The sequence below is a fragment of the Ovis aries genome, chromosome 8 (assembly GCF_016772045.2).
Source record: "Ovis aries strain OAR_USU_Benz2616 breed Rambouillet chromosome 8, ARS-UI_Ramb_v3.0, whole genome shotgun sequence".
Taxonomy (NCBI): Eukaryota; Metazoa; Chordata; class Mammalia; order Artiodactyla; family Bovidae; genus Ovis; species Ovis aries.
Genome location: NC_056061.1, coordinates 75,817,368 through 75,843,891, shown reverse-complemented (window position 1 = coordinate 75,843,891; position 26,524 = coordinate 75,817,368). Strand labels below are relative to the sequence as shown.

The window sequence follows — 26,524 nt, the reverse complement described above, 5'->3', positions numbered from 1 at the left end:
CTTAGTACAGACCAGAGATTATACCTATGGGCAAAACGAAGAGAATTTGGCTTAAAAAGTATAACTGGTAGAATTCTCCCATTAACTTGGCAGTGGTCAGAAATTCATTTGAGAATCTGACTGAAGGAGATTCTCTCCTTGAGAAGGATGGACACATAAATTCACAAAATTTTGAATAGGATTTCAGATGACTTGGAGACTCCAAAAGTTTTTCCATGAACGCCTTAATCTGGAACTCCCAGGGTAAGATGCCCAAAATGGCCAGTAAGGGGCCTGTCTCACCTTATCTGTTTGAGTGTTTTCATGCAAAATCCTTGCGTCGATAGCGGCAGCCAGCAAATTATTGGCAGCGGTAATGGCGTGGATGTCCCCAGTAAGATGAAGGTTGAACTAGAAAATGAAATGAAAACATCTAACTTGCTTCCAACTACCATCCACAGTATTGAAGGGCTTTCTGAATAAACAAAATAATATGCGAATTACACACCCCTACAATGGTTAGGTATGTTTTACAAAGCCTAAAGCAGAAAAACTAATGTCGGGATTTTCCACTTGACAACAAAGAACAGACTTTCTATTGGAAATCTTTCCTTTTTCAGGTTAAGAGGGAAACAATTCTGGTGGAGTTAATGATTGGTTTCCTTATTTTGGTTTTCTTTTTTCACGTACTTTTATGTACTGTTTTATAATTAGGAAAATAGTATCATATCAAATGTACTTGGCAATATGGCAGGGAAGAAAACACACAGTAGAAACAGAAAAATACGAAATGAGACAGCCAAAGAAAGAGAAAAAAACGTATCACCGTCGTAACTTCGTATTTCTGTTATTTTTCTTCTAATCTTAGGTGCACACATGATTACATGTAGAATCAGCATATTTGTAATTTGTTAACTTCTTTCTTTAAAAACATATTGTAGAGATCAATATCAAAAGGTATTTGAAAACAACCCACATATTTTCAAGTGTAATGTGACATTTACGAAGAGAAATTTTTGACTTAGCCATTGAAACCTTCAATAAAGTCAGAAAACTGAAAAAATACAGGGGGTGATAGAAGAGAACAAAGCTTTTAAATGAGAAATTAGTATCAAAATGAGAAATTGATATCAAAGATACTTTTAAAATCCCATGTATTTGGAAATTAAATGTCCACTATTAAATAATGGGTGTATCTAAGAAGCCATAACAAGGAAAATGAGAAAATATTTGTCACAGTAGAAAAATGAAAAGAAAATTTATCAAAATTTGTTGCATGCAGCTATTTTGGGGGCTCCAAAATCACTGCAGATGGTGACTGCAGCCATGAAATTAAAAGACGCTTACTCCTTGGAAGGAAGGAAAGTTATGACCAACCTAGATAGCATATTCAAAAGCAGAGACATTACTTTGCCAACAAAGGTCCATCTAGTCAAGGCTATGGTTTTTCCAGTGGTCATGTATGGATGCAAGAGTTGGACTGTGAAGAAAGCTGAGCGCCGAAGAATTGATGCTTTTGAACTGTGGTGTTGGAGAAGACTCTTGAAAGTCCCTTGGACTGTAAGGAGATCCAACCAGTCCATTCTGAAGGAGATCAACCTTGGGATATCTTTGGAAGGAATGATGCTAAAGCTGAAACTCCAGTACTTTGGCCACCTCATGGGAAGAACTGACTCATTCGAAAAGACTCTGATGCTGGGAGGGATTGGGGGCAGGAGGAGAAGGGGATGACAGAGGATGAGATGGCTGGATGGCATAACCGACTCGATGGACTTGCATTTAAGTGAACTCCGGGAGTTGGTGATGGACAGGGAGGCCTGGCGTGCTGCGATTCGTGGGGTCGCAAAGAGTTGGACACGACTGAGCGACTGAACCAAACTGAACTGATAGCTGCTCAATGCAATTAAATATGATCTGGAATCTTGAATGAGGTATGAAAATAAATAATGAACATCAGCATTAAATTTTGTGAAATTTGAACAAAATCTGTACTTTAGTTAATAATACTGCATCACATGTTAATTCCCTGATTATTTCTTTTTACAACACAGTATCTCTTTATGTTGATAAGAGAACCTTTGTATGATTTCAATACCTTCACACCATGAAATTTTTGCACCTGCTGTTATGTCCCTGGATATGTTCCAGTAACTCCTAGTTTACAGTCTATGGAACTTAAATAAAATTTGTATCCTACTGTTGTGTGAAAATTGTATAAATCTTAATTACATTGAACTGGTTTATAGCTTTTCAGGTCTAGTATATCCGTCTACTTCTCTGTATATTCATTCTATTAATTTTTGAGAGTTTGATATTAAAACTCCAACTAAAAACCTTAATTTATCTACTTAAAAAATAACTGTACTATATTGTAGAACTATATGTAACTTTGTTCCAAGTATGTAATATTTTCCAAGTCTGTAATATTTTCCAAGTCTCCTGTAAATGCACTATCATATTTTCAGAATTTAAAAAATAAAGACGCAAAGAAAAAAGCATTGTGTAATCATCTTGTTTACGTATGGCTACTGTTCACAGGGGCTGTAGAGTCATGCATATATAACAAAATTTTTTATTTAAGTTGCTTCCAGATTTTCACTTTTGTAAAGCAGCAATCATTTGAAAACACATACAAGTAGCTTTCGAAAAAAGAAATTAATTTCTGAACAAGTAATACAGGTACTCTAGCAGGCACTCTGCTCAGAGCTGAGGATGGATAGATGGAGAAGACACTGGAGGTCCTTGAATTCAAGAACAAACTACCGGTGTTTCATCGACTCAGCTGTCATAAGATAGCCCTAACTATCTTACACCTCCATTGGCATAGGCACATGACAGAGAACACCGAGGCTATTTCCATCCTCGACAGCAAAATCCTCAGCTGCTCGCCAGGCCACATTCCTTACACTGCACCCCCAACCTGGCCCCAGCTCTGACGATGCCTGGCTTGTGAATATTACTCATGCCCCTGCAGATGTGGGGCCCAGGGCTCTTCTTCTCTGCAAAACCTCGGACTATTCGTTCTCATTCCCACCCCCGACATTTAGAGACCAGCCAAAATTTCCCTCCAGTTTCCACGGTGCTGATGTCTCCATGGGTTAAAACAAACAAACTAACAAAACAAACCAACTATTCCTTCAACAAAAGGCTTTCCAAGTGGTTTGGTGGTAAAGAAACCACCTGCCCATGTAAGAGATGAAGGAGATATGAGTTTGATTCCTGGGTTGGGAAGATCCCTGGAGGAAGAAATGGCAACCCCCTTTGGTATTTTTGCCTGGGAAACCCCATGGACAGAGGAGCCTGGTGGGCTACAGTCCATGGCGTTACAAAGAGCTAGACACAGCTCAGTGACTAAGTACAGACAGACAGATTTTTGTCCTTCAGCAAAAACAACAAATACTCCTTAGTGCTGGGCATGCTGCTAAGTGCTGAGGCCTGTGGGCTCCAACTCCCCATGGCTAGGGCACCACAGGGAAGTAAATGCAGAGAAGGAAGAGATATGTCGGAGGGATGGAATAGAAGCTGGATGTGTGAGCTGGGCAGGGAGGGCAGGAAAGGAAGGGGAAAAACCTTCCAGACTTGGAACCAAGAGACAGGAGAGCAGGAATCCAAGGAGCTTAACAGGGTGGAGAGAGAGAGTGTGGTGTGTGGGAAGTTGAGACGGCGGGTGGCTGGGGAACATAAGCACATGGGGACGGGCTATGCTGTGCTGGACAGTCAGTGGAGTCCCTGTTGAGACAAACACAGCAGGAAAGTAACCTGCTCAGACATGGGTTTAGGAAGGCTTCTTAGGACCTGACCCAAGAGGCTGATGCAAAGAGTGGAACTGATGGGACCTGGTCATGGGTTAGATCCAGGGGACCAGCAAGAGTTATGCAGGGTGTAAGAAAGTGATCTTGGAGAAAACAGAATCGACACCATTGCCACTTTTGGACCATTCTTCCTTGGAACTATGGTCATCCCGCCATGGGAAATTGGTTTCAGGACCCCCGCAGATACCAAAAACCAGACCTGCAAAGTCCCTTATGTGCAATAGGGTATATTTGTATACAAACATACACACATCCTCCATTATAATCTAAATCATCACGAGACTACTTATCATAAATACCCAATACCAAGTAAATGTTATGGAAATAGCTGCCAGAGTACATTAAATTCAAGTTTTGCTTTTTGGAATTTCTGGACAAATTTTTTTTTTCTATTTTCAAGCTGCAACTGTTAAAAACCATGGATGTGGAACCTGGGGATATAGACGGCTGGCTGGATTTGATTTTGCAGTCTCAATCCACAGAGGTGAAGAGTCCAGCCTTCCTGAATTCAGCAAAATAACAGATGGAGATACAGCCCTGCATCTTCTCACCCAGAACCCTGAGGTGGGTTTTGGGACTCAGAATTTTTTGGAATGCAGAAAGGTAGTGTGATGTACATAATCTATTTATAAAGCATTCCAAGCAAGGTCTCAGTCAGCATCCATGAATCAGAAACAGTATTTCTGCAGAAAAATATATGAATATTTACAACAAGCAGCAGAGACAAAATCCACAAGAAGCTCCTAACAGTAAATGTCAGGTTTTGCTCCCAAATGAGTCATGCAAATATTTCTGATTTTCAAAGCCTTTATGACTTTGGGTTGGAGGATAAAGTACTATGGGTCTAAAGGTTCCAGGAGGGAAAAACAGTGACATAAGACACATATCTCTTTGAAATCTTACCTCCTCCATAGGGATGACCTGGGCATATCCACCACCTGCGGCTCCTCCTAAACAACAGAGCAGGTAGCATTTGAGATGAGTTGCCAAGTACAGCTACACAGGGGCCCCAGGGAAACGGTTCCCCAAACCCAACAGGGAGGGATGTATCCCCAAGATGTAAGGAGTACAGGCAGTGAGAAACATTACTGGTAAGGCAAAGGAGAACAGAAAGGGGGAATGTTCACCCTATGTGCCACTCTGTAACTGAAGGACTTCGGTCTCTCTGTTCAGAAGAGGGTAAGCATAATACCAGCTTCCCTGGTAGTTGAGCTAGTAAAGAATTCACCTGCAATGCAGGAGACCCCGGTTCAATTCCTGGGTCAGGAAGATCCCCTGGAGAAGGGATAGGCTACCCACTCCAGTATCCATGGGCTTCCCATGGTGGTGGCTCAAACAGTAAAGAATATGCCTGCAATATAGGAGACAAAGGTTCGATCTCTGGGCTGGGAGGATCCCCTGGAGGAGGGCATGGTGACCCACTCCAGTATTCCTGCCTGGAGAATCCCATGCACAGGAGCCTGGTGGGCTACAGTCCATGGGGTCACAAAGAGTCGGACACGACTGAGCGACTAAGCACACAGCACACACAAGGATACTGTAGCAAATGTTGTTACACCAAATATGGGATTATTTCAATAATTACTAGATGCGGCTATGCTTTATCTAAAATGCACATGTGGTATAGACGATCCTATTTGCAAAGCAGATACAGAAACACAGACATAGAGAACAAATGTATGGATACCAAGGGGGGAAAGGGGGGGGGGTGAGATGAATTGGGGGATTGGCATTGACACATATACACTATTGATACTATGTAGAAAATAGATGTTAGTTTTCTAACTGAGAACATTCTGTACAGCTCAGGGAACTCTACTCAATGCACTGTGGCGATCTGATGGGAAAGAAGTCCAACAGGGAGGGGATATATGTAAATATATGGCTGATTCATTCTGCTGTACAGTAGAAACTAGCACAGCATTATCAAGCAACTGCATTCCATAAGAATTTAAAAAAAATTTTAAAATAAAATGCTCATGAATTTAAGTACCAAAAAATGTTTCCTAAATAAAATCTACCTGATAAACAGATTTCCGTATTACAGGCTCTATCAGTTTATTTTAGTTAATAGTATATACGATTTATCATAATGCTTATCCCTCAAAATAGTAAAGTTATCACATTAAAAAGACTTCTCTTTCCTAAAACAATACCTTCTGCATCCATTATTATTTCACAGTTTACCCTATTTTTACATACTATTTGGTCCTCACAACAAATTGGTAAGCCTAGTACTATATGCCTTTTACAACTGTGGCTCAGAGAGGTTATGATTGGCTAAAGGTCACACAGCAGTAAGGAAGATAGCCACAAATAAAACCCCAGCCTTCTTGTCCAAGCGTTCACTGCACTACATAATATATGACATTCTAAGAGTACTTAAAGTTAGGAGTTATTAATATTTATAACAGGAATATAAATAAAATACTGCTAAAACCCACAAGTACTGAGAACAAGAATTGCGGCAATGAATGCTGTTACACAGTGAGCTGAAGAATGATTCAGGATAAATCGATGAAAAAAGATGAGTGAACACGCAGGAGCCAGATCTCAGCACAGCCACAGCCACAGAGGAATTTCACCTCATGCCCCAGCCCACAGTCAGCTTCCGGAGCTCCTGCGGCCCCACATGGCAGCTCTGATGAGATGAGGCTTGCGGGCTGACCTAGGGGTCTCTAACTGTTTCGATGGAAAGACCTTTCACCTTGGCGGGGATGATCAAACACCAGTATAGATGGTAGCACTTGAAAACCACTCAGCAGAGAAGGAACTGCTGAAATGGAGGGCTTCTGCTCAAGGTTGGAATCCTGAGCAAAAGCTGGATGGACCACCGTCTGGGGGAAGGAAGGGGATGGGTTTCCTGGGGAGCTCCACTCAGACCTTCCCCCTGCAGCTGTCTTGGTGGGAGGACCAAGTCCAGGAGACCTCCACCTACCAAGTGCAGGGTGCTGCGTTGGGGAGTGGGGCGTGCTTGTAGAGATGAAATGTACCAGTTCCACATTTGCTGGTGATGAATTTTGCTCTGAAAAGTATTTATTCTTGTTGCTGTTCAGTTGCTCGGTGTCTGACTCTGTGACCCCATGGACTGTGGCATGCCAGGCTTCCCTGTCTTTCGATGTCTCCCAGAGTTTGCTCTAACTCATGACCACTCAATCAATGATGCCATCCAACCAGCTCATCCTCTGTCCCCTCCTCCTTCTCCCCTCAATCTTTCCCAGTATCAGGGTCTTTTCCAATGTATATACTAGCTGTTAAATAAATTACCTTTAACTCCGAAAGTCGGTCCTTGAGAAGGCTGCCTGAGGCAGGCAAAGGAGTTGACATTCAGGTGCGCAGTCAATGCCTGTACAAGCCCAATTGTAACTGTACTTTTTCCTTCTCCAAGAGGGGTGGGTGTGATCCTGATTTGGGGAAAGAACAGTAACTTTAATAATGTTTTCTAGACACTCTACGCAAAATCAATCTATGGTACAAGAACCAAATCGAAGGAGACCAGTAGAGACCAGGCCACACCAAAATCCCTCAGTCACTCAACTTCCTTGGACCTTTGTGGTTCACTTACATCACAAAATCCACACTTAAAAGTCAAGATACAGATACATCTGTATGAAAAGAGCCAATTAAGAAAAGTTATTTAGCAGTAGTGCCAATAACATTATCAACTTCAGGAAATGGCATAAACTTATCTATCAAAGTGATTTAATAATTAAGCTGATGTCATTTCTTGTTGATGGATAATTTGGCATTTGTTCTTCCAGGGCCATTTACTGAGGGTGTTATGTGGGCACCAAGCCTAAGTCAATGGTCCATACATGGTGAGGTGTAGCCAGACTTGTCCATTAGATGGGATTCTAATGTCCCCACTCATCTGTCTCTTTCTTGCCATCAGTGTCCGTGGCTTTTCTAGCCGTGTTTGAACACAAACCAGGTTGGAGGCTCGTTACCTCCAGAGTGGCCCATTCATTTCCTGATAACTTTTACGATTAGACAAGTTCTTTGTCCTAAAGCAGAGATGTTAGGATTCCTACAGACACACTTAGCCTACTCCCCTTCTAAACAACAACCCCTCAAACATTTAGGAGGAATAAGTCCACAGCCCCTAAACACACTAAGGCAGTCATCTCTGCTCTAGGGTGCTCATCGTTGAGCACACACCCTAAAAAGCCAAACATCACATGGTCACAACATCACAGTATAAGAAACAGGACAGGCGAGTATTACATTTCCAAGAAAAGACCCATGAAATTGTTCCTTACCATATATACTAATCAGTGCTACAAGTTTTTAAAAAACTTCTTTGGGCTTACAGTTTAGTCTTCTATGAGTTAGAGGGTATGAGCCAAACTGTCTAGGACAGTCAACCACAGCAAAACTGATGACAGAGTTTTCTGACCCACAAAATGCAATGATGTGATCATAAAGAAGCAACGTAACTATCTCAGACTACCAAGGCTATACAATCACTCCTTCAGCAAATATATCTTGAGTAGCACTAAGTCCAGGTTATTAGACCCTGGGGACACAATGATAACCATGTTGGATCCACTGCTGACCTCACAGAGCTTATAGCCAATGGGAGATAGTGGCAGTGCAGCGTTAGTTGCTCAGTCATGTCTGACTCTTTGTGAACCCACAAACTGTAGCCCACTAGACTCCGCTGTCTGTGGGACTCTCCAGGCAGGAATACTCGAGTGAGTTGCCATTCCCTTCTCCAGAGGATTTTCCCCAGCCCAGGGATCAAACCTGGTTCTCCTGCATTGCAGGCAGATTCTTTACTGTCTGAGCTAGCAGGAAGCCCCATAGCCGATGGGAGATATGAAGAGCTAAACTGGCAATTACAATGAATTTGAGAAATGCTGAGACAGGGGAAACGGCAATAAGACTGTATTTTGAGAGTACATGGAAGGATGATCTAATTAGATTGGGGACATCAAGGAAGACTTCCTGGAGGAAGTGATCTCTGAGACCTGACAAATGAATAAGCATTAGTCAGATAAAAGTGAGAGTCAGTTTGGGTTAATTCATATCTTAGGTCCTGTGCTTTATATTTACTGGGCTAATTTTTATCTTCATTTTATAAATGAGGACACTGAGGCAGAGCAATTTTAAGCAACCTGCTCAAGGCCACACGGATTAATAAACCAGGAAATTAAATCCAGGCAAATGGTCTGATTTCACTAGGTTATCTCTATGGATGGAAGTTGTTATTGACAATGAGTCATATAAAGCATGGGAATGGGGATGACCACTCAGTGAACAAAGCACAAAAGGGATAAAGACAGAATTGTTAAGAACACTGTCTCTAAGGGAACAGTTAGAAGAAAAGAGCAAAAGGAAATTAAGAATGATAGGGAAGCCTTGACAGGAGACACAGGTGGGACAGGGGAACCAAGGAAGTGGCCACATCCTCAAATGTGGTTCAGTGATAATCAGTCGCTCGATTTAGTGACAACATAGCTTGTGAGCCCACTGGAATGCTGCTTGGAGAAGCAGAGCTCCAGCCAAAAGCCACAGGGGTCATGATCTTCAAGAAAATGCAGGTCACACGTAGGGTGGGTTAGGTACTCCAGTGGCCTTGATGGCCTGCAAAGGAATACTGGCTTTACTTGAATACAGGCTTGACTTAAATATGTCACATGAAGGATTATATTTTCATCCCCAAGGATAACTCACATCGCTGCTGGAGAGAGCCAAAAGCAGACACGCCCAGAGATGACCTCCCAAAAGCTTCAGCTAACCATCCAACTCTTAATTAGAAACACAGGACTGCTTCGTGTTCTGCCAACTAATACAATTCAGGAAAACCAGAAAGTAGGAAGTATTTATGGGGAGCAATCAAAAGAGGGTTACAATAAAAATTTTATTTTGCCTCATTCCTACATTTGGCATCAAAATTTGGCTTAATTGTTGTCTCACGATCTTTAGCTCAGGTTCCCAACGATTCAGCTGACTTAGGAAAGAACAAGCGCCATGTTAAGCTAATTTCCTTTTCTGTAAGAACTTTATGGAGATGGAACTGTGGGTCTGCTTCATTATCTTCCTCTCCTCCCAGGAGGTCACCTGCTCCCTCCCACAGGAATCATTTTGCGCTTATTCTCTCACTTTTCTGAGGGCATTATTACCACAAGTGAAGGACTACTTCTACTGCACTTCTCTCACGCGTCCAAGCACAGATGAGCAAAACACATTAGGAAAAGAAAGGACACCTTTCCTAAGGCAAACTGTTATTCATTGTCAACTACCAGTAAACAATGAACTAAAGTACTCTGTGACAATGTGGTGGTGTTGTTTAGTTGCTAAGTCATGTCCGAATCTGAGATCCAATGGACCGTAGGCCACCAGGTTCCTTTGTCCATGGGATTTCCCAGGCAAGAATACTAGAGTGGGTTGCCGTTTCCTTCTCAAGGGGAATCCTCCTGACCCGGGAATCAAACTGCGTCTTCTGCTTGGCAGGCAGAGTCTTTTTACCACTGAGTTACCTGGAAAGTCCTTGTGACATTTTGGACTTACCGTTTACTCAAAGGTCAAAGAGATTGCTTATGCAGAAAGAAGTCATAAAATTGATCCGTTTCTTGAGATCTAGAATCCTGTTGGACAGTATTATTGCCATTAGCCATGGGTTGAACCGTGAACTCCAAAGATCTTTGCTTAAAGAGGATTTGAATACATATCGCTCATCCCAGGCATCTGCGGGATTTGGAAGGTTTTTTAAAAACCTTTTTAAACCTAATGATAAAAATGGATAACCGTGGTTCACTTGGTTGTGCTTCCCATCACACTTGACTGAGGCCAACAGTTCAAAGTCCCTGGTTGCTTCGAAATATTTTGTTCTGCTCTCCAAGCCATGAGAACAGAAGAAAAACTCACAGATCTTTAAATACTTCCCCAAAGCAGAACACTGAGACTTTAGAAAAGTCAATCGAGTTATTTTTACACTGACCAAAACTGTTTGAAGCATTAAAAGATAAATAAAATCAAATCAGCTATTTAGCACTCTAGAGGAAAAAAACAGTGATGTGAAAAGTTTTCTTTAATGTGAAATTCAGCGTATTCACAGATTTGACATGCTCAGTCCATGCGATTCAGAGAATTTCTAAAAACTTCTGTATGGAAATCAGTGAAGGACGGATGGAGACCCATATACTTTCAATGCCCTGCAGCTGCACTCTGAGTCAAGTTCTCAAACAAATTCCTTTTCATTAGTGTAACTGGGAAAATATGTAAAACTCAAGGGCCCCTAAGATTCTTTTGGCATTTTTCCCTGAACAATTCCCAATACTTTTCATTTTGTCAGGCAGAGCAAATAAAGTGATGTGTAGGTGTAAATACCATGCGAAGTGTAGCTGATGAAATACAGATGATTCTGATGGAATAAGAAATACTGAAGTTTGAAGGATAGCTTTTAAAAACGAATTAATCTGTTTTGCATTTGGGTTATTAATAGTAGAAGACTTTTTTAATCCCACGGTTTTATATTTTAATCCCACTGTTGATATATTTAAATCACATTTGCACATGAATTCAAATGTACAATAACAAATATTTGTTATTTAGATCTACTGAAAAATTACTTGGGTATTTGAATTTTTCTAAAGCATGAGAAAAGACTTACAGTATTCAGGGATAAAAGCAGGACACAAGACAGTATTTATGACATGATTTCAATGTGTAAAAAAGGACAGAAGCAGAGATAAAATTCTGGAAGAAAATAGAAAAATTTTGAATACTTCTGAGTAATGAGAGACTGTCTTCTCCTTTTAACTTTTCTTTATGCTAAATTTTTGGTCAGTGGAACAAAGTCATTTTCAGATTAAAAAAAAAAAAACCTTTCAGGAAAAGGAAAAAAAATTCTCCATTTAATGGATGGGTAATTTATATTTCTAAAGAAGCTGCAACCTTGTGTATAATGGCTTGATAATGTCACTTTTCCATCACTGACCTGACCAAAATTAAAGATGATTTTATTTCAAATGAAGTTTTCATTTTAGACTACAAATAAAATTCCTGTCTTGCTGTTTTAAACTGATTTCTACCATGCAGCTATTAAAAGATTAGATAACAAAGGCAGTTTACACACTTAAGAAGGTATCCCTTGTTGAGTTGGTGAGAGGAGTTTATTCCTTCCTGTCCTATAGAATGTAGTGAGGTATTTATTTTCTAAAAATCATCAAACTCTGTGACAGATGCATACATACATCTCAAAGTCCTGCACTCATGGCTTCTTTTCCAATGCAGGTGAAAGGAATACAATTTGGATTTTGGTTCCTTCATAGGTCTGTAAGGGAATTTATATCACTGTTTCAGAAAAAGAACTGTTGATCTCTTGGGATTAAATTTCTACTTGAGAATTCAGGTTTAATTTTCACTTCCATGTACAACATAGCAGCCAGTCTTCTTCAGCTCAGTGACACACAAAAAGGCCAGCAGAGCCAGCATGGAACAACACTCTACTAGGTATGGGCCAACATGTAGCGACAATCCTAGATGGCCAGGCTGGTGGGGACTCTCCGGCATGCGGCTGGAGGCCAGGCCTTGATGGTATGACTTCAAGTTAGGAATCTGATAATGATACCATCAGAGGCTTTGTTTCAGAAATGTCAATTCTGTGTTCCCAGTGAAGGGCAGGGTCTTGTCTGGATTTGTGCTTTCATTTCCAATACCGACAAGCTCAACACAGAGCCACTCCACGTGGAAAATGGCTGCCTGATTCCTCTTTCATAAACTGAGACTGTACCCTCCTGAGTTTTCTTAATCTCTCCTCTCATAAGCATGGTGAAAAAACCAGCAAACCTGCCTACCGAGAGCACTTACAGCCTGGGAGAAGAGATGACAAGTATGTGGATAAGATGCTCAATTTGTTCTGGAAGTTCTTCATGGCTAATAGGGCTTCCCTAGTGACTCAGCTGGTAAAGAATCTGCCTGCAGTACAGGAGACCCGGGTTTGATCCCTGAGTTGGGAAGATCCCCTGGAGAAGGAAATGGCAACCCACTTCAGCATTCTTGCCTGGAGAATTCCATGGAAGAGGCTACAGTACCTGGGATCTCAAAGAGTTGAACACGACTGTGCGACTTTCACTTTTCATGTCTAAGAGTTAATGTATTCACTGTAAACAAACTCTTATCAAGCACACTTCCAGAAAAGCAACGATGACTAGATATTTACTCCAAAATCTTGGACCCAGGAGTCCCCCCACCCCACCCCCACTGAGTCAGCTGGCTCCTTCCACATATCTCCTCCAGAGGGTGCCTCCAATGGGGCCAACAGCTGCTCTCGAAGAGGTTTCCTGAAGCTCAGTTATGGGGACATCAGGGTTGGGGTTCCTAGGTTGGAGAGGATCCCACTAGGATTGGGAATATAGCCGTCGTGAGTCTGGAAGCCTGAGAGAGGTTTAAGCCACAAAATGGAGGAGCTGCAGCAAGGTTTGAATCCCTAAAAACAAACAGTCACTGAACGACTCTAGCCCTCCATCCCTTTAAGAAAGCAACAACCAAAGAACACTGAGAAGAGGACAAGGAGCTGGGAGGGTGAAGGAGGCAGAGGAAGAAAATAAAGAAATGACTCTACCATTAAAGAGGTGATACTAAGGATGCTATCTTGCTTTATTTGTCCTTTTATCTCTATTTGCAGGAATGAAAGATTGAATTTATCCCTAGGGATTTTTTTTCCTAAGAACATCATTGGATAAAAGTACAAAGATGCATGCTCATGGTTGTTAATTTCAGCACTGTTTATAATGGCAAAAAATGGGAAACAATTGAAGACCCCATCAACAGAGAACTGGTTAAATAAATTATGGGACATCTCTATGATATTTTCAGACCTTTTTTTCTGCCTCAACACCCTCGAAGAATTAGAAATGTGCTGTATTATCAGTGGCTGAGCCACAGCTATGCTTCTCAATGCTGGGAAGATTGTAAAATGGAACCCACCCTCATGCCAGGTATTACCACCACTCCCAGTCCCATCCCCCAGCACACTGAAGAACCTGGATGTGAGCAGCAGCATGTCATGCAGTCATGCAAAATGATAACATAGCTCTGCGCTGACTCATGGAGATAGGTATACAACATACTGTTAATAATCTGCTTGCTTACAGAACAGTGTGTGCAGCATGACTGCATTTATGACGGACTGCATCTGTGTCAAGATGGTCTCAAATGTCAACAGCTGTTTATACTTTCTTGTTTATAACTTTCTGTATTTTTCAAATCTTACAAGCATGCATGATTTTTATAACCAGAAAAAGAGAGCACTTACATGAATGATCAGATATGTAAAAAACAACTCAGCTATGAGTCAAGTCCAGTTATAACAGAAATGTCTCTTCCTGTTAATAAATAAGGTTTTGTGCCCCAAGCCTTGGTCTATATATCATTAGTAAGTCAATGCAATGACATTTCAAGACAACAAAGGAATTTATATGGTCTTCTGATGTTCCCTCGGGTCACATTAAATAAATATTTGAAATCCCTTGTTTTCTATCGTTCTTCAGCTAGTGAATTTTTTTTTTAAAGAGGCAAAATAAAGCCAATGCTCCTTCTCAAGAAAACTATGCATTTGCCTTTTATAAAATGAGTGACATAAATGTAAACAACCCAACATTAATTCTGAAATGCAAGAAAGAGAAATGAGTTTTTATAATGCAAAATCATAAATATTGAGGTTACTAATTGAAAAGTCTCACATCTCACACAAGTATCTGTTCATTTTTCAATGTTATTTCTAAGGAGAACCCAAAAAAGCACACTATTCAGCTCAAAATATTTTTACTTTCAATTCTTACTGTGATTTTAATCATGAAAAGCAAAATGAAAAATTCAAGGCGGAACCAGGGTGATCAAAACACAGTATGAGAAACAGAAAGCCAAGCCCTGGATTAGGAACTCGTTACACTTTACATTCGGTGGACGGGGCTCGTTTGGTTTGCACTGAAAATAAAAACTTATCTCACATCAAATGAAGGAGAACCAAGTGAAATGGACAAAATAATGTCAAGTTGGAGAAGAGGATGGATTGGAGGGGTGTGGCGATATAAATAGGGTACAGAGTTTTACAAACGTGAATTCTTAGTAAAAGAGATTTAAAAAATAGCTCTTACCCAGCAACCAAGACGTATTTTCCATCTGCTTGATCCTTTAACCTTTCCAGCAAGGACAAACGTACTTTGGCTTTGCTTTTACCATAGATTTCAATTTCATCTGCAAACAATCCTATCTCCTTGGCAAGGATCTCCACAGCTTTTGGAGTCTGTGCTCTCGAAATCTCGATATCACTGGGAGAGGGGAACAGAAGAGGTAAGAGAGTCTGCTCAGCTTAGGTGGTCGCTGCTAGTGTAGAAAACATCCACCCACCACGCCAACAATTAAGTCAAATGCCTTGTGGTCCTCTTCGCCAAGCAGGATTATGTGCAACTGCTAACAATTAAAGTACATGAGGAAACAGTACATTCCTTTTAGACAGAAAAACAGCTCCAAAACTCATAATTCTAAACTTCTGCCCAGGTATAAGGATACACCTCTGTCATAGGAAAGGAGACGGCATATTACAATGTGCCCAAAGGCCACCCTTATAAAGATAATACCATGATTAGAGCACAAGGTCTTCTATGGGTCACCGCTAAATTCTTCAACCAGGAATACAGGGCTTATTGCATAATGCTTTCCTACTGGGCTAGCCACATGTGTCTCTTGGCAATTCAAATATGTGGAAATGTTCGTGTGTTTCATCTGTGTCCATACTTTTCCTATCGCTTCCCTAATTCAAGTCCAAAACTGCATTTCAAAATATTTCATTAATTACATAACTGTCGGTAAATGGAGCTAGTGCCCTGAAGCTCAACTTCAGACAGGAAATTTTAGGAACTCCGGAGTGTCGCTGGGCACACGATGATGCACACGTTGTCACTGATATGTGCTCAGCTTCTCAGAAAGCTCCTGAGCTCAGCTGCTTCTCTTATCAGGAGTTTGTCCAATCCACCTGTCTGTGACTTAGTCTGGGGGGCTGACATCTGATGGTGCAGCTCTCTCCTGATTGGGCCTGGAGCCCCAGTTCTGGAGCACAGTGGTCTCTCCACTGGCAGGCTCTGTTTTTATCTGTTGCTACTGCAGACAATCTATTCTCAGTCCTCATATTATCTTGTGTTCTCCTCTATGACCCGTGAAACCTGACCTTCGTGCAAGAAGTCACAATAAACCTAATTCCAACACACACCTGAGCTGGAGACAGGGAAGGGTGTCTTGGCCCGGATGTGGGTGGAGCTCTGTGACTGCAGCAAGGTAGGTCGCTCAGACAGTAGAGAATCTGCCCACAGTACAGGAGAACCAGGTTTGATCCCTGAGTGGGGAAGATCTCCTGGAGAAGGGTATGGCAACCCACTGCAGTATTTTTGCCTGGAGAATTCCATGGACCGAGGAGCCTGGTGGGCTACAGTCCATGGGGTCACCAAGAATGACTGAGCGACTACACACACATCTAACCTCTCCTCCAGATCCCCTAGCATTTTCCTTTCTGGTTCTCCCCCCCTGCTTCACTGTCCATGGTCCCACTTCATTTTACCCTCCTGGCTACACCTTTTTTTCTGTCTCTCTCCTCCCACAACCTCCTAAATTGAATATGCTACTCTTGGAATATCTCCCAGGTTTTCTCTTCACTAGTTGAAGAGTGACGGTGACATCATTCTGATTTTCTGAGTGATTTATAAACTACTCAGCCTGACTTTCTTTCCCCAGCGGCTCTAGAAGTCAGATTTGCTTAAGCAATTTAAGGGCTTTTCTCCTCCAAGTGGATTTATTTGGATTTGTACAAAGACTTTGGTATACAATTTGGCCGAGTTCTTCTCAATTTTTTTCTAAGCTCTCTGAGAACAGAATTTATTCATTGACTTCTAAAAATGAAGGTGAGATAACAAAATAAGTAATCAAAAAATATTTTATGAAACAGCACCAATATAGGGATGATTATGCCAAAGAACATTCCTTGGAGTTTATGTATTAACGAACCAGATGACTAAGATGTTTAGTCTATTTGAGGAGCAAAACATAGCTTGGAGGGTTTCACCAGCCTGGTGGGTATAATCGAATCATAGTGGTTGGCTGTGACCCAAGGAAACAGGTCAGTTCTGAAAAGCAACTGGTTATCAAGTCAAAAATGAGTCAGTTCCTGGTGGTGTTACCGCCTACATTCTGTGTATTCCAAGACAGCAGGCAGGATCACCTGTTTAATCGCTGGCCTTTAGGGTGCCTCCTTCAGGAAGGGGATTGGGCCAATTCAGTAATAGAGGGGCAACCACAGGGGATTCACTATGAGGCTGGAAACTGCATCTGTCATCTATCTGGCTGAGACAGCTTATCTAACGAACTGTTCTAAAATCACATGCTGAGACTGTCCCACAGTTTGTATTTCCAAATTCATACAGAGGGAATATGTAGCTTTCACTTCATTAACTATCACTCAAGAAAATATCCATCTGGACTGTCCCAGAGCGTCCCGTCAGAAAGCAGATACCACTATGTTCTGAAGAAAGCGGAGCTCCACTCCCAGGTGGAATAGTGATTGGTTTGGTTGGTCATTTACCCCCAGCATAGAAACCTACAAGGCCCTTCAGACCAAGCTGACTGTGTGTGTTGGGCATCTCTGACACTGAAAAGCATATTCCAAAAAGTACCATATTTTGTCAAATCTAAGGTACCATCATTTTAAGAAAAAACACTACTTGAATACAAGAGACATCTTTGATAGGAAGGTGTATGCTGATCTCAGAGATATGAAAAAAATCTACATCTTAGAATTGATAGAATACGGTAAACATGCTCACTATTATTTAATTTTGGAGGAATTAAAGGACAGAAAAAACAGTGCAGCAATTTGATCAGAGAATGCTATCTACCATCAAAGCCATAAGACCATGAGTTTTGCCCCCATCCAGTGGATAACTTTGGGTATCTAAGGTGAGCTGATGTCAGCATAAACGAATCACCCGAATACCTTGGTACAGGGGACAGAGGCTGAAGTTTCAAGCAGTGAAGTCTCCATCTGCGATGCTGCTGCTCACGGAGCCATCTCCTTCCGCTGCTGACCATGTTCTATAACAGGGGTAGGAAGGAAAGGGTGTTAGACAAGTAAAAGCTGATGGCTTGCGTATCTAAACTGTGAAAATACCAAGCACCATTCAGGGATACTGTGTTATGGAAAGGAACAAAAGTTGCAAAATAATCCAAGTGGGCCTCAGGAGTAATTTTACTCACATGTAATTAAATGTGTAGGTTTTTCTTAAAAAAAAAAAAAAAAAGAAAAGAAAATGTGAGATCCAAGTACTATTTTAAAAACTTTGTATTCATTAACTCAAAAATTCTCAAATAACTGGGTCAGACAAACCTGAATCCGCAGAGCGGCAGCAAGGAGACTCACATCTTCGGCGATGGGACTAATACCGTGGATGCCAGGAGAAACGCATGCAGCCTTCCCTGGGGAAAGAAAACAAAAAGACTTTCAGCATATCGTCATTTGTAGCCTACTGTTTTTTCCCTGTAAAATGCCAGGATGATGAATGACGTCCTCATTTTCACCAAGGAAATGAGTGTGTCATGGCACAGCTACAGGCAGTAGGTTACCAGCTGGGTCCTGGCATAGCCTTGGGTCTCCCAATTGGGCCACAGATTTAGAGTTTGACTGGATTCAAATCTCACCTCTACCTCTTACCGGCAACTGTGACTTTGGGCTTGTTAATTAATGTTGTTCAACCTTACAGAGTTTTGTGAGAACTGAATGTGATATGGTATGTAAAGTACCTGGCATATTATATGTATATTTAAACAACACATATAAAAATCAAAGCAATTCCATGTAGATTCAGTTCAGTTCAGTCGCTCAGTCGTGTCCGACTCTTTGTGACCCCATGAATTGCAGCACGCCAGGTCTCCCTGTCCATCACCAACTCCTGGAGTTCACTCAAACTCATGTCCATAGAGTCGTGATGCCATCCAGCCATCTCATCCTCTGTTGTCCTCTTCTCCTCCTGCCCCCACTCCCTCCCAGCACCAGGATCTTTCCCAATGAGTCATCTTCGCATGAGGTAGCCAAAGTACTGGAGTTTCAGCTTTAGTATCAGTCCTTCCAATGAACACCCAGGACTGATCTCCTTTAGGATGGACTGAGGGATCTCCTTGCAGTTCAAGGGACTCTCAAGAGTCTTCTCCAACACCACAGTTCAAAAGCGTCAATTCTTTGATGCTTAGCTTTCTTCACAGTCCAACTCTCACATCCATATGTGACCACGGGAAAAACCATAGCCTTGACTAGATGGACCTTTGTTGGCAAAGTAATGTCTCTGCTTTTTAATGCTATCTAGGTTGGTCAAGTATAAAAAGGAAGATATAAATGCCTACAGAATAAGCCCAGGTCAAGTGTTGCGTGACAGATCAGGCTTTGTAAAATCCTTGTCCTAAAAGTGACAGAGCCGGGCTCAGAGGTAAAGAATCTCTGTGCCCAGTGCAGGAGACACAGGTTCGATCTGTGGTCCCAGAGGATCCCACACACCGTGCATGAAGCAACTAAATCCATTCGCCACAGCGACCGAGCCTGTGCTCCAGAGCCTTGGAATGGCAACTGCTGCGGCCCATGCACCCTAGAGCCCACGCTGTGCAACAAGGGAAGCTACCACAATGAGGCGCTGGCTTTTTGCAACTACAGAGTAGCTCCCACTTGCTGCAATTAGAGGGAAGCCTGAGTAGCAACAAAAACCCAGCACAGCCCAAATGAAATAAATAAATGAAATTATTAAAAAAAAAAAATGACAGAGCCAATTCTCCATCAAAGCTGAGAAATGAGGATTTCCTTCGATGATCCAGTGGCTAAGACTCTGTGCTCCCAATGCAGCGGGCCCAGGTTCAATCCCTGGTCAGGGAACTAGATCCCGTAGGCCGTAACCAAGAGTTTGAGTGCCCCAACTAAAAAGATCCCAAGTGCTGCAACCAAATACAATATTTTTTAAAAAACTGAGAAATTATATTTTAGGATATTAAGTTTGAGGATTACCTGGATTTCAAAATACAGAGAAGCGGTTTATAAGAATTCTACTGTGGTTGGCACTTAGGAAGTTTGTGAAATGTAAACAGACATGTAAAAATGCTTTAGCCTATGCTGTTAACAGTAAACTTTTTGAAGTAAGAGACTATCTTATTCTTTTTTGGACCATTCTACTCTTAAATTTATCCATTTTCCTGCCAGTCCTTTGCAAAAAAGAGCATATAACACTTAAGAGTAAGTGTTTGTGATGTTCTATTGTCAAATGTACTAAAGGTGTTAGAAGATCATATCCCTCATGTATTGTTTAAAGAGATTAGCAACGCTTCAGTTTTATACATCATATTTAGGCAAAAGCCAAGAGTCTAGAGGATGACAAAGACCTGTTTTGTTGGAACCACTAGAGATCTGATCTAAAGGTCTTATCCAACCCCTATGGAAAAGAAATATGCTTCCCTCATTCTTACCTCTACCTTTAAATGATGGGGAAATAAGAAAAAGTTGCATTCAACTTATAAATGGATGTTCCATGAGTATAATTAGGAATACCCATGTGAATGAAGATTACTTCACCTATAGAATTACACAGTGAACAATTTCGCACTCTTAGCTATGTCTTGCATACAATAGAACACAACTAAACTCAAGTAAGAGTTTTAAAAGACAACATAAAAGACACATATCTCAAACTTTAGAAGACTCTTGTAGGAACCAGCATTTCTCATTTTAAAGAAAGTTATTTGAATTTCAGTAATGCTTTAGTATATTATTTGCTTTTCCTTCTACTACATTCCAGCCAATAAAATGAAGTGTAATTTTTAAATGAGGAAAAAATCTAAGATGGATAGCTCAAGTTGACTGAGTCAGAAGCTATTTTTTTCTTCCCTATGGTATACTTCCAACCTTTTCTGTCATAACCACTGGGATGCTTTTTGTAGCAGGAATCAGTGCAATCTTAAAATGGAATGGAAAATTCTGAATCTGGAGAAACTGAAGCAATTAAGATGGTAACTCAGGGAATCTAGAATACATGGTTAATAAATTTCTTGACTAAGGAGACCCAAAAAAGGAAATCATTGCCTCACCAGCCCCGCTGCCTATGTAGAGGCCAGGCCCCACCCGGAGGGCTGTCCACACTCCGTCTGTAAGTTGAGCAAGGCTCCCAAACCAAATGGCTTTTTTCACTTCCCACTAACACTCCCCATTAACTCACAGCTCCTTCCTCCAGGGACAAGTCATGAATCCCTTTAAAAGATGGCCTTTCACTTATCATTTTTCTTAAAGTAACCAAACTTGCCACAATGAGAAAATTTAAGGCTAAGGTGTTACAATAGTTTCCCTGGAAATTAGAAGGGCCCTTTTCAAATAGGAGCTGCTTTGAGACCACCCTGGGACTCTTAGCAACTCTGATTAGCCTGAGTCCTGGGATGTAGCCCCCTGACTCCACTCTATAGAATCATGTTTGCTTCAGATGATGCTCTCTCTGAACTACTCTGACCCATTAAGTTTCTATTTTGACACTCTTCTCTGGGCCCCAGACCAGGATCTCCTTTATCTCATTTGGTATATTAGAAACTAAGTCTGAATATTAGGTACACAATGGTTTTGCTGAGGATGAATTTTGACCTTTAGTGTGTAGAGCATTACAAAATCAGAGCCCATTTCTTTCATTTGAAATAATGTTTTAGAAAATAAAATTCTTGTACCTAGACAACTGAACCTAGCTATGGCCCTGTTTTCAATCTAAACATGAGACTTATGCTGCAGAAGAGGGACCCAATCCAACAAGTTAGGTATAATTGTTTTCCAAGCACTGCCTCTGGGCTATCAGCCATCATGAAAATCTCTCTGGGGATTACATATTCAATAAAATGCCCCTATAGAATTACCTCATCATAAATCACCCCATCCCATCTATTTTTACAAGGAGGAGAAGGGGAACCCTGTACCATTAAGATGACCAGGAAAATTTCATTATAAAGCCCTGCCTTCACCCAATTATATTGAACATTCTTTTCCTCTTAAGTTGAAATAAAAGCAACTTTCTTTTTAATAATGCTTGAAAAAGGTCTTCACTTGCTTCAAGTGGAAAATTATATATAAAAGAGGAAAAAGCCTTTCTTCAATTTATTCAGAGATTAAATTCTCATACTCATCAAAGTTGTTAAAACAAAAACTTCTGACTACTAAGAAATGAAATGCTATTATAAATAGTGCCGACTGGAAAACGTTCATCTGTTTAATCAGCATAGTGTTTTTCATTTTTGCCTCTGCCTCGTCAGCCCTGTTTTTTTAAGTGGAGAACAAGTTTAAGGAAATGTCTTTATATCTGAAACTAACTTAAAACTGTAACCAGAGGATAATTCTGAATCTATGTTTAGTCACTCATTCAATATAGTATTTACTAAGCCCTACCAATGTGTCAGCTAATATTCTGGGCACTCAAAAATCAATAAAACTTCTACTATTGGACCAGAGAAAGTAAAAATAAACTGCAATCTGTCTACATACAGAATCCTTTTTTTTTTTTTTTCCTAAAGAGAATTGTTACACCAAAATTTAATGTTTTTAAAATACTTAAAAAAAAATAATGATCTTAAAAAAAGAAACACATTAGAAATAGGGCACCATTTCAACCGTGAAACATACGTCAACCTTCATGTAATTATAGGGCTCACAGGATTCCAAAAGAACACTGAAGTCAACACTCCTATCTCCAACCAGGGTTGTGCCCAAATCACCCTAACATAAAAACTCTAATAAAAAACAGCAAATAAACACTGTAGTAGGGAAGCATGCCTTAAAAAAAATAACAGTAAAGTCATAACTGACTTTCCTGATCCCGCTAGGGTTCTGAGCAAATTAAAACAGGGCATGGCATTGGTGGTACAGTGGTGAGCAGAGTTGCCTTCCAAAACAGTGCACGTACGCTGTGAATGGGCTAAGCATTTTTTTCTTTTCAGGAAAAAAAGTTACATCCACAAACTACATATATTTCAAAGAACTGAGTAAAGAATTGAGCATGCTTTCTATTTATTAAAAAAAAAGCCATTAATTCCATTTCACATTATATTGTACCTCTAATTGCTTCATTCATGTGTGTGTTTGTGAGTTGAGTACATGAGCATTCTGAAAAATTCCTGAGCATCTTCCCTTCAAAACACCCCAAACCATCTTGTACCCTTTAGCTCCAAGGGGCTTTTAATCTGATTGGTCAATTCTGGGAGGAGTTACATTTTCCTAAAGAAGAAGGTGCATTATTTCTCTTTTTGAAGAAATAGTTAAACGAATTTCAGTAAAGCTTTTAGCATATTCCTTTCTTTTCTATTATGTTCCAATACAATTAAGTTTAATGCTTTTTTTGTGGAAAAACGTAAAATGGTCATCCCAAGGTGACTGAATCAGAAGTTCTATTTATTTTCTCCTTGATACTATTCTCTATGTCACTCTGTGTTGTGAGGCTGCCTAAGTTTCAAGGTCTAGAATGCCTATACTTGTAGAGACTTCTACTCCTTTTGGTTCGAGCTTTGACCCGCTTTGGGGGAAAAGAAAAAAAAAAAACAAAACACCATCCTCTTGGACAGCTCAGTACAGCCCCGCATTCCCACCCCATGTTGAAATTGGGAGCCACAGGCAACAAGGAAGGAAGGTTCTGTCTTCCTCTGCCACTGTCTCTTGCATACACAGGTCATGGGACTTGAGAGGGTGGGCTGGGTGTGGTCCAAAGCTTTCATAGCCTGAGTGTCTTCCTGTGAATAAGAAAAAGGTCCGCCCGCTGGATCAGCTCCTACTGGCCCCCTGGGTGGGCATCCTGGCTCTGACACAGCTTCAGCTACTCTGAGAGTGACCTGATGTGATCCAGGACGTTCCTGGATCCCTGAGCAAATACCATCAAATATCGCCACCCATCCCAAGACCTCTTCTGTTTCTAAGGGTGACTTTCCCAGCATTCTGAATTGACTCTGGGGCTCCAAGAAGTGCTTGAGGGGTCACTGCAAAGGGAAATTATGAACACAGGGGAGCTGGTCTCCACTCCCCTCCTTCTGGCAGCTGTGTTTTCATCTACTTTTATGTGTTGAAGTTCACCTAAGATTGCTTTAGGAGAAAGCATTCTGCTGTTTTAGAAAGACTGAGAAATACTATTCCTAGTTTCCCTCACACATGTACAAACTGGCCTGCTGTAGGTCACAACTGACTTGTCTGCTTGATGCTAGAGGACAGCAGGGGACATTTCAATGAGGGGGGAGGCAGGGAGGTGGCTGCTACTGCGACTGGCATCTTGGTTGCTCTTTGCCCGACAATATGGTTCCAATATAAGTAACTGAAAAGGCGGTCACCTTAACTGTGTTCCTATGTTGACAGTGACCATCATTTCAGGAACATACTCTTTCTGAATAAGGTTAACCTTGCTCACAGCAATCTCGCCTGTTTTGATCGTGGCCTGGCACCAATCTGAAGCCATTTACCTGATAGAAAGTCATGTGAACAGTTGAAAACAGTAGTTCCCGGTTGAATCCAAGAAAGGGGAATCTCTTCTGGCTTGGGTGAGCCCAAGACCACAATGTCAGCCTCCTGTAGCTAGAAGGAAAAAAAGAAATACCACACATGTTTTTAACTGTAGCATAAAGATGTGACGATCAGCATCAAATGCCTTCCATGTAACAGATGACAACTGCAGTTTCAGAGGTCAGCTCCTCACTGATGTACTGATAGAATCACTTTACTAACAAACGAACTAAGTGCAAACTGACCGTGATTATCATACCCTGGAAAGGAAGCTTTAAAAATTTCTTCCAGGTAGTCACTCCAGCATATAAACTATATGCTGAGTCACTTAAGTTGTGTTTGACTCTTTGCGACCCCATGGACTATAGCCCACCAGGCTTCTCGGTCCATGGGATTCTCCAGGCATGAATATTGGAGTAGGCTGCCATTCATTTCTCTGGAGGATCTTCCCAACCCAGGGATTAAACCTGTGTCTCCCGAGTTACAAATGGATTCTTTCACCACTGAGCCACCGGGGAAGCCCCAGCATAAATACTGTGTGTATTTTTAGCACTAACACATTTTCACCACTAACTGGAATACTGAGAAAAAGGCTGAGGTCAAGGAAACTGCCCTGCTGGGAGGAGGAGATGGTACTCTGCGCAGGGTAGCACACGCAGCATCCTGATTTAGGAGAGAGAGAGAGCTAGTCTAGGAAAAACAATCTCATTTTCCTGAGGTCCTGGTTATAGTGTCTTGTCCAACTGCTTTGCTTTGTTTTCTTAAAGAAAAAGGTTGGAATGCAACCCCTTCTACAAAAGACGCATCTGCCCTATTTGTATTTTGATAACACAGCGCTGGAGGAACATGTCTGATAGGACAGTTCAGAAGAAGGGTGAAACATTAGCTCTGGTGTCAACAAAAGAATGACCACCTATCCCAGTACCAACTAAGCACCTGATAACTTCAAACTGGATCCATATGTGGAGGGACTGAGCTGAAGAAGGAATCCCAGGCCCGTGGGGAAAATAGTAACTATTACGCATGTCAGCTCATAAATACATGAGGTGAGTGTCATTATGCCCATTTAATTGACAAGTAAACTGAGACTGAGGAGTGCAAGAATCTCAGTGGTATATCCCATCTTCCCAGTGGACCCAGCCTTGGAATACACAATACTGCTGAGGCAGAAAAAGGAAGGCTGACTGCCCTCCACTTTGCAGTAATGACAACCCTTCCATCATTGCTTTTGCCAGACTTCAACACCCTGCAACTGAAGGCAGACTCTTCAGAATCAAACAGACAGAAACAGAAGACAAAACACAAAAACACCCCCACTGCTCCTACCCTCACACATCCATCCGAAAGCCCAGGAAGTGAGCCGGCTGCAGGGGCCCTCATCCACTTTCAGCCTGGACATGCGGATTGCTGAGAGGTACAGGCAGGACCAGGCCAGTGTCACAGTGCTTCAGGGCCCAAACAGCACTACAGACTAGGCTAAGGACTCTTAATGCTGGGCAAGAGGCTGCCTCAGCTAGAGTCTTAGGAATCTTGCAAACAAAAAAGCCAAGACCTAGAGCAGCTCTGAGCTCCCTTGATAAAGAAGCAGGGTGAAAACTTAAACGCACATCTTGTCAAGAGCCAACAAAGCCAATCCTTACAAATTAACATCCCAGAAACACCTGTCAATCCGACCATGCAAATCGTGCTCATGCTTAGTTGTTCAGCTCTGTCTGACTCTTTGTGACCCCACTGACTGTAGCCCGCCAGACTCCTCTGTCCATGGGATTTTTCTGGCAAGAAGACGGGAGAGGGTTGCCATTTCTTTCTCCAGGGGATCTTCCTGACCCAGGAGTCGAACCTGCATCTCCTGTCTCCTGCATTGCAGGCGGATTCTTTACCCACTGAGCCATCGGGGAAGCCCGATCACGCAAATAGGGCACAGCAATGACTGAGTACCACTAAGGACCCAAATGCTTCTCAGTTTTTAAGGTGCTGACTGTTTATCAGCATTACCCTTTATTAAGGCACAGCAATGCGTCAGTATTAACCACATCCAAAAAGAGGTCCCTACTGGAAAAATCACAACAGTGTGAACACAAATTAAGAGGCTTACTGCAGTATTACCAGCAAGAAGATCAAACCCATCAATCCTAAAAGAAATCAGTACTGAATATTCATTGGAAGGCCTGATGCTGAAGCTGACGCTCCAATACTTTGGCTA

At 41.5% G+C, this 26,524-nt stretch overlaps 1 protein-coding gene across 1 annotated transcript in view; it reads right to left on the bottom strand.

The window, feature by feature from the left end:
- Positions 1-26,524, bottom strand: part of MTHFD1L (methylenetetrahydrofolate dehydrogenase (NADP+ dependent) 1 like) — a 174,875-nt gene that overhangs the window by 120,298 nt on the left and 28,053 nt on the right. The window contains exons 8-14 of the mRNA XM_004011411.5: positions 24,282-24,393; positions 18,169-18,257; positions 17,779-17,876; positions 14,894-15,067; positions 7,059-7,195; positions 4,695-4,741; positions 283-390 (exon numbers count right to left, since the gene is read on the bottom strand). Of these exons, the coding sequence (XP_004011460.3) occupies positions 283-390; positions 4,695-4,741; positions 7,059-7,195; positions 14,894-15,067; positions 17,779-17,876; positions 18,169-18,257; positions 24,282-24,393 (765 nt within the window). The remainder of the gene's footprint in view (positions 1-282; positions 391-4,694; positions 4,742-7,058; positions 7,196-14,893; positions 15,068-17,778; positions 17,877-18,168; positions 18,258-24,281; positions 24,394-26,524) is intronic.